This window comes from Furipterus horrens, unplaced genomic scaffold (genome assembly GCF_987537825.1).
Source record: "Furipterus horrens unplaced genomic scaffold, mFurHor1.1.pri manual_scaffold_6, whole genome shotgun sequence".
NCBI lineage: Eukaryota > Metazoa > Chordata > Mammalia > Chiroptera > Furipteridae > Furipterus > Furipterus horrens.
Genome location: NW_028327176.1, coordinates 10,570,183 through 10,582,842, shown reverse-complemented (window position 1 = coordinate 10,582,842; position 12,660 = coordinate 10,570,183). Strand labels below are relative to the sequence as shown.

Here is a 12,660-nt window from a genome sequence, read left to right as displayed (position 1 = left end):
GGAGATATAGAAAATGTCCAATAAACATATAAAAAGTATTCAACAAATTAAGGCCACAGTGAAATACCACTGTACACCAGGTTAGTCATAATTACAGAGTTTCCAGTGCCAAATGTGGTGAAGATAAGTAAAAATATGGATGCTCATGTCTGCTGTTAGGGGGGTAAATCGGCACAACTACTTTGGAAAGCTTTTTGGGCATCTGCTAAGGCTGAACATGTGGGCACCGTTTCTCTACTTTGAGCTGATACAGCCAACAGAAATACATGCACGTGTGCACCCAGAAGCATGTACAAGAATGTGCAGAGCAGCATCCTTACAGTATCTCTGGACTGGAAACAACCCAAATATCTCTCAGCAAAATAAATAAGTTGAAGTATGTTCTCACAATGGAAAACTACAGAGCAAAGGTAACCTATTGCTACATATATCAACATGGTGGAATCTTAATAGGAAGTGGTGAGTCAAGGAAGTAAAAACTGAAAACACACTGCATGATTACGTTTATAAAAAGTTTATTAACAGAAAGAAGTTCACTGTAGTATTATGGGATATGTACTGGTCTGCTGGAACTGCCATAACAAAATGCCATAGACTGTGTGGCTTAAGCAACCACATTTATTCTTTCTGGGGGCTGAAGTCCAAGACCAGCATGCCAGCAGGGTTGGTTTCTGGTGCGACTTCTTCCTGGCTTGGAGATGGCCGCCTTCCCCCTGGGTGTTCACCGGACCACCAGACCTCTTCTTTGTGTGTGCTCTGGAAGAGAGACTGAGCTCTCTGGGGTCTCTGTTTATAGGGATAACTTAACCCGTCAGCCCCACCCTTCTGACCTCATTTAACCTTAATTACCTATCTCTGCATACAGCCACATTGGAGTCCTGGCCAGGTAGCTCCGTTGGTTAGAACGTCGTCCAGATGCACCAAGGTAGCAGGTTTGATCCCCAGTCAGGGCACATACAAGAAGCAACCAATGAATGCATAAACAAGTGGAACAACAAATCCATGTTTCTCTCTCCCCCCGCCCCCACCTCCCTCCTTTCCTCTCAAAAAGGAAAAAAAAAATCAAAAACATAAATGATTTAAAAAGTACTTGTAGATACAGTCACATTGGAAGTTAGGGCTTCAGCATATAGATTTGGGGGAGACAATTCATTCTGTGGCAGGATGAGAAGTACTAATGTAAAGCAAAACAAGGGAGTGATTATAATATTAAGGGATAATAAGCATTGGTACAAAGCAAAGTGAGGAAGTCTGGACGGAGTTGGGATTGGAGGATGCCATGCTGGCAGTGTTTTGTTTCTTGACTCACGTAGCTATTCATTTTATAAACTATGTGTTAAATGTCACATTTACATTTTGTATGCTTTTTAGTATGTGATACTTAACAATTTAAGTTTTTATTTTCAGAAAACAAAACCATTGAGTTCATTCTCATTTCCCTTTCTGCAATGTTAACATTGATAATCTATTCCATTTTTGTTACTCTGTCATTGACTTCTAATTCCCCATAACAATTATTTTTATATTTTTTTTAATATTAACATGCTAAATGGTAAATTTTAAATGTTTAGCAATGCTCTTTTTTCTTCTGGAGTATTATTAAAACACATTTCCTGATATTCTGAGGAATTTAGTTGAAATTATATTTTGTCCTTAAACATTTTCCCACGAGGTAGAGATTTCATTTGTCCCTGGCCTTTTAAAGATTGTCTTTGGCTGGTAAGATTAAGGAACAGAGGAGCTTTTCTGAAGTGGACTCTCTCCAAATATAATCAATAAAAGAAATGCTGACTAGAAATAGAGTTTTTATGTGGCTGTATTTCTGATATCATTAGTGAAATCAAGTTGTTATAACTACTAAGATGGTATATTAATTTCTACTTTCATGAGTCCCTCAAAAGGATTGTCACAATCAAGAAGTTACCTAGGAATGTGATTTCTTTCTCACCCTGAAAATTAACCCCAACAATTCAAGGGACATCCTTATATCCTTCCCAGATTGGTTGTGGGCTGGTACAGCAGTGGATGGTGATTCTTAGTCTGAACAGATCTTTAGATATATTCCAAAACCCAGTCACTTGTCAATATTATATAAAAGAAACAATAAAGCAATAGGTTATCCCTTAAGAAACTCTCATCAAAATATGCTTTCTCTTGCAGATAATTCGTTCCTTTCTGCTCTTCCCAACGATTGAGCGAATGTCTGAGACACCCAATGGCAGGATCGCCACTCCAATTCTGTGCTGGCTTCGATACGCTCTCTATGCGTCCAGCTACTTATTCCTTAAACCATGTCCGAAGATAGTCAAGTCCTGGTTGATCAGAATGGGCCTTCAAAGGATGAACTTTCAGAGTGAGTTTTCGCTCCTGAGTTTGTTGGAGCCATTCTGCCTCGGTAAGTAAGCACCTTTAAACATGTATGGGTTTATTCTTATATCAGAAAGCATTAGGAGAATAACCTTAGATATTGGATGAATAGCAACCAAGGAATTGTTTGTTGGACTTTTTTCTTCCAAAAGTTTAAAACAAAAAATAAAATGACAGTAGAGTGGGGAGAGTTGTGTTTGACATAGAAAAAGCTCTTCAAGCTTTACTTTTAAACCTTATCTTGCTACTTCTGCACACTAGCTGCAGAAAAGTGAGAGGGATTCTTCTGTACGTGGTATACATGGATTCCTTGTGGGAATCCAGGGTGTGCCCTGATAGGCCAGTGCAAGAACTGTGCCGAACCAGCCCGAGCAAACTAGGCCGATATTCCCATAGAGCGAACGGGCTCTGCTTTTATTTTCCTCCTCAAATGGTTCTGGAAGGGGTTAAATTTAAAAAGTAATAAGCAATAGTCGTGGTAATATAACTCTGGTAATATAACTGCTTTGCCAATTATATTTTCTAAATGTGCCAGGGTATGTTTTTGTTACTTTCCTTTTCAAATGTTTTTCATGTAACCTATCTTTTTAGTTAATATTCATTTATACTGTATTTATAAATGATTTTCATAAAATAATCCTACTTTCTTAATCTGTAAGATGAAGATAGTAATATCCCACACTTCAAGAGATTATTCTAGGATTAAATATAATATATGAAAATTGTCTATTTAGTATTTTATTTATGAGGCCTTCACTGAATGATATAACAACAGTTATAGTAGCAGCTAAGGATACCATGCTAAGATTTTACCTGTATTTCTCACAATTAATGAGGTTTAGTTTTTGTTACTGTTCCCATTTCACAGGTGGAGATACTGAGGTACAAAAAAGATAGGTCTGTACATAATAGAAGAGCAGATATTTTCCCAGAGTCACACAGCTAGTGAGTAGTGTCCAAACTCAGGCCATCAGCTACTCTGCGCAGTAAGCGTCCTTTTACCATAGCTGCTCCATTGTCTTTTGGCCCCAATTAAGCATAAAGACAGGACTCCTGAATACGTGTATCATGCTCGCCTGCACTGAGTGCCATAAGACCATGTGCGTAGTGAATCCAGAAACAAGTCCCAGCCCTGCCTTTGCTCTTGTACAGGCTACATGTTGTAGGACAGGTGTTTCTCCAAATATGTCGCAAGAAGCAGTCATCACAAATAGAAATTCAGGGCATTTTCTGTATTTGTGGGCTTTTCTTCCCTTCCACATTCTACCCAACCCCTCGTCTTTATTCCGGCCTTAGCTTAGAGCAGTGGAAGAAGATGAGGTAGCAAGAAGGGGTGCAAGGTTCAGGACAGTCATAAAAGTCACCACAGACTGAAGGTGGAGGTGTCCCTTAAAGACCTTCTGGTCCAGCACTGCATTTTTCCCTCGTATAATAGTTAAAAAAGAGATGACCCAGTACGTGAAAATGGCACTAACTGCCGGTAAGAAACCCTCAGCTCTCATTTGGTTTTGCCCCAGACTCCCTCAGCGGCCTCAGTTCAGCCCTTTCCCCTTCCTGGTTCTTGGTCAGATCAAGGATAGACTCTATGATCTCTCAGGGCCAATCCACCGTTGAAATTACTTGAGAACAAACAGAAATCACTTGACATTCTGGCAAACGTGTAAGAAATTACTCTACCTGCACTTCAGTAACTCATCTTATTTCCTCTTACTTTCTTTTTTCTTTTTTGATATTTTTCTTTTTACTCTAGAGAAAGGCTTTTAAAAAGCATTCGCCAGTTAAGGGCTTCGTTTTTTACAAGGGCTTCTGTCTGCTTCCAAGAACGTGGGATAGATGTACTTTCTCTGTTTCTCCTGCTAAGAATAAAAACCCTGTATATGACATGTAAAACAAGCAATAGAAGTCTCTAGAGAAGAAAACAGACAGTAGGGACCCTGGAACCAAGGAGTAACACAATGGCGCATTCTCTGGGTTTTCTTTTTATCACATCTAGTCTATATTTGGAGCCAGAACCCAGAAACACCAATGGGTATAGGTACAGACCCAAAAAAGCCCCAACAATTGCCAAAGGACCATAAAAATGGCAACTTTTCTAAAAGAAACTTTTAGATAACTGCTCTAATGTAACCAAGCCCCATAGTGAAAACTGCGGCCCATGGCAACGAAGGCCACGTGGGAAGCCTGGACTACACCCCACACCGAGCGGTAATGAGGCATCCAGTTCTTTCCCCACTTGGGTGGTGTCTGGGAAGGGACTGAGTGGAGTATGAGAACTTTCACCATGGCCTAGCAGTAATGGGGCCACCACCACCCCTGTGATACCAGTAGGGGTCATGTGAGAAGGCACTCCTACCCCTCCCAGCCAGAATGGTAGCAGTGGAAGACTAGTGAAGGGTCAGAACTCCTGCCCCTGCCGAGCAATAATGGGGGGCCTTTTCACAACCCTTGGGTGTCAACAGATGAAGCGGAGAACTGAGATTTCCGCCCCCTCTGAAAATATGAGGGGAAGTCCCCTCTTCCCACTTTCCTGGCTGCAGAAGTATCAGAAAAGAAAAAAAGCTAAAACAGAAAGTTTGAATAAGATCTGGAGTATCATAACATAATATCCAAAATGTCCATGTTTTAGTTAAAATTCTTGTCATACCAAGAACCCAGAAAATTTTGTCTTGAATTGAGAAAGACAATAGATGCCAACACCAAAATGACAGAGATAATAGAATTATCTGACCAAAATTTTAAAGCAGCCAGTATAAAAATGCTTTCATGAGCAATTAATAAATATGTTTGAAACTAATAAAAAATAGAAAATGTCAGGAAAAAGATGTGAAGAAAAACTGAATGGAAGTTTTAGAACTGAAAAATGCAATAACAAATTAGAAATGAATAATTTTAAAATAAAAATGGATAGGCTCAACAGTAAAGTGGAAGGGACAGAGGAAAAGAATTGGTAAACGAGGATAGAACAATATAAATAGAAATTTTCCAAATTTGGCAAAAGACATAAACCCACAGATTTAAGGAGCTGGGTGAATTCCAAACAGGGAAAAACTCAAAGAAAACCACACAACACATCATAATTAAACTTTTGAAAGCTAAAACAAGAAAATGTCTTGAAAGCAGCCAGAGAAAAATGATACATTAATTACAGAGGAAAATCTTATTTGAGTGACAGCTGGTTTCTTATCAGAATCTATAAAGGCCAAAAGAAATGACACATATATTTCAAGTGCAAAAAGAAGAACTGTCGATACAGAGTTATATATCCAGTGGAAACACTCTTCTGGGAAAGAAGAGGAAATTAAGATATTCTCCAGTAAAGGAAAACTAAAGGAATCTGTAATCATCAGATGTATCATAAAAGAATCACTGTAAGAAGCTCTCTAAACATAAAGGATATGATACAAGAAGGAATCTTGAAACATTAAGAGAGGAAAAATAGAAAGAAAAAAAGAGAGGAAGTACATTTTTCTTCTCTTCTTGAGATTTCTAAGTTACGTTCAACAGTTGAAGCAAAAATTGTAACACTGATATGGTTCTAAAAGTACACAGAAGTATTTCAGACAATTATATTATCAATAGGGGAGGGTAAAAGAACAAAAAGGGAAGTAAGGTTTCTACGTTTTGCTTGAAATGGTAAGACGTCAATACCGATAGATTTTTATCTATATAAAATGTAATACCTAGAATAACCGCTTTAAAATGTATACAAAGAGATACTCAAAAACACCACACGTAAATAAAAATGGAATTACAAAACATAGTAACAGGTAGAAAGACAAAAGAAAGAACACAGAAAAAACAGAAAGCAAATAATAAAATGGCATACAAGCTCTAACATACCAATAGTTACATTAAATGAACAAGGTCTAAATACACCAATTAAAAGACAAAGATTGGCAGATGGATTAAAAAGCATAACTATATATTGTCTTCCGAGAACTCAATTCAAATAAAATTATATCTGTAGATTGAAAGTAAAAGAATGAGAAAATATATATCATGCAAACACTGATTCAGAGGAATCAGGAATGACGATAGTAATAGAGGTATCCCCTGCTTTCTGAAAGTTTGCATTACATCACTTTGCTTTTAAAAAATACTTACTTGCTACCTGTTTTCATGAACCAAAAGAAATCCAAAGAGGAATTTCACTTAAAAAAAAATGACCATACTAATGTTGGTCTTTCATAAAAGCCGAGGGGCATAATATGAACTTTGAAAAGTGGGAGACGCCCTTCGCTTTATGCCATCTGGCTTAGGAAAGGTTTCATAGGAACGCTCTACTTTGGGATAGCAGGGGGGAGCTGGTGTCAGATAGTAGGCTTCAGAACAAAGAAAACTGTCAGAGACAGAGGGACATTCCGCAATAGTAACAGAAGGGTCAATCTACCAGGAAAATAGAGCAGCCCTAAATGCCTGTACACCAAGTAAGACTGCTACAGAATATATGAAGCCAAAACTGACAGAACTGAAAGGACTGATGGACGCATCTATAAATATAGTTGGATGCTTAAACATTCCTCTCTCAGCAATTGATAAAACAAGGCAGAAAATTAACAAGGATATAGAAGAATTCAACAACATTATCAACCGACAGGATATAATACACATCTATAAAACACTTTACCCAAAAATCTGGGTTTCTGATAGGCATTAGATAGGCAACTACCTGTACTGTCCTGTGCCTCCTTGGAAATATTTACTAAACCCAAATCAGGACAAGGAATATAAGGAAGTTTTATTTGTTTTCCTATGTGTATTTAATGACCTATGTACAGTCATCTCTCAGTATGAGAGATGGTTCCAGGACCCCTCCCCCACAGGGACACCACAATTTCCGATGCTGTAGTCCCTTGTATAAAATGGTGGGCACACAATGCAACATACAGTTCATGTATCACAGAAATCTACAGTTGAAGCCTATATAATCTTATTAAGCAGTATCACCCCAAGAGATTTAATGAAGAAAAAAGAATACGGTGTAGTACTTGCATATTACCTCTGTTTGCATATAGGCTACAGCAGGGTATGCTTACACTCACTTCATTTGAGTGGATTCAGCATACTTTCAGCACATGGCAAATTCAAGCTTCGTTTTTTGGAACTTTTTGTGATTTTTTAAAAATATTTTTGATTCAAGCCTAGCTGAATCCACAGATGCGAAACCCGTGAATACAGAGGGCTGAACATAATCCATTACATATGACAAATAATCAAGCGCTTAATGTTTTTAATTAAAACAGGTAATCATTAAAGGTGTTCTCCTTTTTCTATATCAGAGTTATAAACACCCTCTTAAAGAAGTAGTCGTCATAAGCTGCACTTGAGAGGAAGGGATCTTCCTTTCAGCAGCAGTGGCTGACCTCCTACTGCCTCTTCCAGCAGCACCAAGTGCAGGTATCCAGGAGCAAGAGTTTGGACACAAGATACATTCCTCTCCATGACTCAGGGCAACCACCATGCACATCGTTTGCTTGGAAAACCCTGGGATTCCTTTCCCACACAACCAAAGTAAAGATAAACTATGTGCATAATTGGCTCCATAAGCAAACCAGACACCGAGCCAGCTTGCTTCATCTCTGCTCCAAACAACCAACTTGTAAACAAATGTGTGGAGCATAGCCCTGCTATTTTTGAGGTTCCTTCCTTCTCTGATTTTTCTTCTCTTCATTCTAGATCTAGCTTTCTGATGTCCAAGTAACCAGTACTTCAGTGGTCTCCGGTTTGGGGGGTGTCCTTCCCCATTACCCACCTAGTCTGGATGACCGTGGGTAAAGGGAGAGGAGGCAAGAATACCTGTCTTCTTTCTTTTCGGGTTCTTGATTCAGTCTCCTAGTAGTGACTTTTGTATGATCCTTAACCAAGCATCTTTTTTAATCCTAGCCAGCCTCTTCCTACCTGCACCCTTAAAAAAAGCAACTTCTGCCCAGGCTTGCCCTGGCCAGCCCTTAAGTGATCTCTCTTGCCTCGCTTACTGTAAACAGAAGAAGGTCCCTGCTGAGAGAAAGCAATACTTATAGGACACTGGCCCTTGCTGATGATTAGCAGACTCTTCCTGAGCTTCTATCCCATGCATGGTGAGGTTAATCAATATTCAAACCAGCCACTTGAGTGGGTGGCATGGTTTTCAGGTCACACACAGAGAGGGGTTATCAAGAGAAAGGAAGGCCGGGTCCAAGTTCATTCTCAGTGGTCATTCTTGCCGTGCCTCCTGGACATTTCCCCTGCAGACCTGCTTCTCTGTGTCTCGACTGTCATCCAGACAATGACCTTTAACGTGCCAGCCTGACTCTTAGGTCTTGCGACGTTTGCACATTATGTAACGTCTGTGCTTCAGTAGCAATCTTACGGAAACAAACGGAGGAAGTTTGCCAGTCCAAGTAGTGGATAATAAATCCTGCCCTATCTAGATACTGAGTTTCTGTATCCTTTAGTTTATACACAGGTTTTGTTGTTGTTGCTGTAAGGTCTGGAAAATTCAAGGAACCAAAATATTCAAGTATTTCCAACACCGTTGCCCCTTCCTCCAGGCCAAGTTTCTGCGCCTTCGCCTTCTTCACCAGGCTGCGTAGCGAAACCTCGTTTCCCATCCGGCATTCAGAGAAGAGCAGCCCTCATTCAATTAGCATACTTTAGAAACTTCACCACAGTGTTCATCCATTCGGCTTATGTAACTGGATTGCTTTCAATGTTCTTTTTTAAAGAAAATATATAGGCTTTTTAAATTTTAATTCTGGAATGTATGCTCCTACATATTTTCTTTAGAATAGATGTTCTGTTTCATGAGAAAGACTTTTCACTGAGACAGCTAAATTGAATTTTCTGATCAAAGCTAAAAGCAAATATATTTTAGCTTAGCAGTATCACAGGTCAAGATAATTAACTTCAAAAAATATTCTAGGGTCTTTCCGTTAGTTAGGCCACATTGATGTGATGTTTTAATTCCTTTCAGTTACCTAACTAGGAAAACAGTGCAGAGACAAAGGGCATTCCTGGGAGGTTACATTACTCTGTTGCACAGAGGCTTGTGAAAGAAACTTTCATAATCTTTCCTTAATCAATATGAAAATAACTTTTGAAAACATGTATAGTGATATGAAAAGAACTGAACTATTCAGTGAGCTTCACTAAAGAAGCACAGATTTCTTCTCAGAGTATGTCTTTAACTCAATCCCAGAATAATTTTTTGAACAAGACAAAACTAGACTCCCATGTTACCTCTTCTGTCGTGTATGTGTGTAGCTTAGGAAAATGCATTTGTGAAAGCCAACTGCAACTTTAACGATTCATGGAAGTTTCGCCTGAAATTCAGCAATGAAAGAAAAGATTTGTGTGTGTGTGTGTTTGTGGTTAGTATTAAGATTCAGGGCAAAAGGTGATTATATATGGTACTAGAATATCATCTCTGTTTTAGAATTAAATGACTTGAGGTTTTACTATATTTTCCTGAAGAAAATTTTATATTTACATATATTTAAATTATCCACCACTCTAAAAAATGTATTCTTTTTTTTAAATCATACACTTTGAGTTGTGTTTTTCACTTTAGTGAACTTATTATCATATAGCTAAGATTATATGTTTGCAAACTAAATGGGTGGTTATAATGACCACATTCTTGGCTTATGGAGAAATGCGTATTACCTTATGTGAATAATAAACATTCCTCTAAGTTTTGCAGAAACTTTAGAATGGAAGAATTATATTTTAAAGTTTGGTGTTCACGTTGTTAAAAGCCACATTTGGCACCATTAGGAAAAGGCTGAAAACAACCTGGATAAAATAAAGAACACCAAAGAGCTCCCCTTGTAAGAAGACGTCACGTGATACTCATGTCTCCGGGCCATCCAGTTTCACGCACAGTCTGTCCTCAACGCCAAGAATCTGGCTCTGGCTACCATGCACTCCTACCTGGCTGGCACCTGCCTCATTCCCCTCCAGGAGGTTCAGCAACCTCTTGCCAACCTCATGACCAGTCAGAAAATGTGCGAGGAGGGGCTGTCCCTGGAAAGGCTCTTTTTCGGTCTGCTCGCACCTCTGCCCCCTCTCAGGGAAGCCCTAGTATGTGTAGATACGGCATGATGCCACCCTTCTCCCCAGCCAAGTACCAGAATCTGATAGGGGATTAGGGACGGCACCAGCCCCTGGGTTGGGACCAAAAAACACCCAGGAAGCTCAAAGGCCCCATCCTGACTTGCTTTAATCAGCTAGGACTGAGTGTAGCTACACATAACAGAAAACTCTGACAGTGGCCTAAACAGGACCATATTCTTCTCATGCACCAGGAAACCTAGAGGTATCTAGTTCAGAGATAACATCAGAATGGTGCCATCAGGTTTGTGGGTTCTTTCTAGATTTTCACTCTTTTGTGCTTTGCACATAGACCTTCATTTCCATGCTGTCATCCATGATCACATGACGACTTCTGCCCTTCTAGGCCTCATGCCTCACGTTCAACCAGCTGAAGGGAAAGGGGGAAGAAAGCGGAGGGCTTATTCCTGATGGGGCTTTGGCTTACTTAGAAAGAGAAGTCTTCCCACAGGAACTTCTGCCAATAGATTATTGGCCAGAACCATGCCACATCCCTAGCTGTAAGGGGTGTGAAGTCGTGTGTTTTAACTTTCCCGTGTCTCTAACAGAGAAAAGAAGGGTTGTTTTTTCAGTGGTATTTTCGGTAGGTACGTCGTATCCACTACAGCCCCACCCCAGGATGGTCCTGGGACTCATCTCCCGTGGACTAATTATAGCATACCGCACCCATCCAACCCCTAGGAGCTAGCTCCATCCATGCGAGAGAACCAGTGACCGAGGCAGTGAACTCCATCTTCTCCCCCCCAACCCGCCCCCCGTCCCCATAACTAAAACCCGCCACATCCCTCCTGGACGTGTATGGCCTTCGTACGCCTTGCAAGACAACCTCAGCCCGGGGGTGCCGTGTACCGAAGGCAGGCCCCCCCTTCGGAGCATGTCTGCGTACATCCAGCCCCAGCAGAGCCCACCTCTGTTCCCAGGGTGATTGTTAGCACACTTTTCATTTTAAAGAGAATTTCAGATAAAACCTGTTGCTGTTTCACCCTGATGTGTGTGCTTACTACCAGTGGCTACTCTCCCCAGCCACCCTGCTGTCATGGAGGAGAATAAACCAAACTCTTTCTAACCCAACAAATCTCATAATGCGCATTTTTGAAAGAGGTTGGTTTTTCTCTGTATATACTCGTGGTATTTACTTTGGACATATAGAACCCGGCAGCCATTTAAAAGAAGTCAAAGTGACTAGAAGTCGTGTGTTGGTCAGAATAACAGTCACATTTCCCGCTGGAGGGTGCACACCCACATGTGGTCCATCTCCCACCTTCAAACTTCACGCGGTTCACCTGCCTGCCTCCCACCCTTCCCTTCGCTTCAGCACCAACAGCTCTGTGTCCCCAACATAGTGGCAAAGCCAAGCGATGGGCCATTCCAGAATCAACATGCCACCAAAACAGCAGGAAACTTGGCTTTCCGGCCCCTTCAGAAAGCTGTTTATACATCTCCCCCAAAACCTCCTGTTCTGTCATCAACTGTGGTTTTACTTCCCTGGGTGTTTTCTCTTGCCGCGCTGAGCAGTGGGTTATGTGGCTGAGTCTTCACAGGAGCTCCTGGGCTCTCCCTCCTGGCGGCAATGATTTGTCCCCATGGCAAGCCGGTCCCTGCCACCTTGGCCTACCGATGTCAGCGTGCTTCAGCCTCCAGTTCTGGCCTCCATTGGGATAGCAGCTCTAACATCACTTGAAAGAAGACAGCAGGCTTTTCCTCCAGACTCCTCCCCACCCCACCCCCCAAAAAAACACCAACCAGCCCAGCTACCTCCTCTGAGTCCCTCCTCATGTGTGTCATTGAACAACCTTGACTGACACCTGCCACGAACCGAGCACTTAGAAGAGCACTGCAGAGAATGATACATGAAAGATAGCCCCAGCCCTGAAGCTACTCCCCGCACGGTAGGGGTGACAAAGGTGGAGAATTTTAATGTGCGACAGTAAGGGCTGTGATGAACCCAGATACAGGGCACGCGTGGTACCGAGAAAGGAGAGGTTCGTTCTACCTAGGTAAGGGAGCAGAGGATAAATGAAACTGGACTGAAAGATGAGTTAAGATTTTTCTCAGACAAAATGACATCAAGGTAGCTGAGCTACCCAGAAGGCCGCCTTCTTTTGTAGATTCTGTGCACTGGGAGAACTCAGTGACGCCCTCTGACCTGGAGGAGAGTGTCCTGTCGCTCTCCAGCGGGGTCACCCCCACTCAGCTGTTTCG

The 12,660-nt window shown here is 41.1% G+C and overlaps 1 protein-coding gene across 1 annotated transcript in view; it reads left to right on the top strand.

The window, feature by feature from the left end:
- LDAH (lipid droplet associated hydrolase) overlaps nucleotides 1–12,660 on the top strand; it is a 77,977-nt gene that overhangs the window by 47,706 nt on the left and 17,611 nt on the right. The window contains exon 5 of the mRNA XM_090280948.1: nucleotides 2,161–2,395. Within this exon, the coding sequence (XP_090137074.1) occupies nucleotides 2,161–2,395 (235 nt within the window). The remainder of the gene's footprint in view (nucleotides 1–2,160; nucleotides 2,396–12,660) is intronic.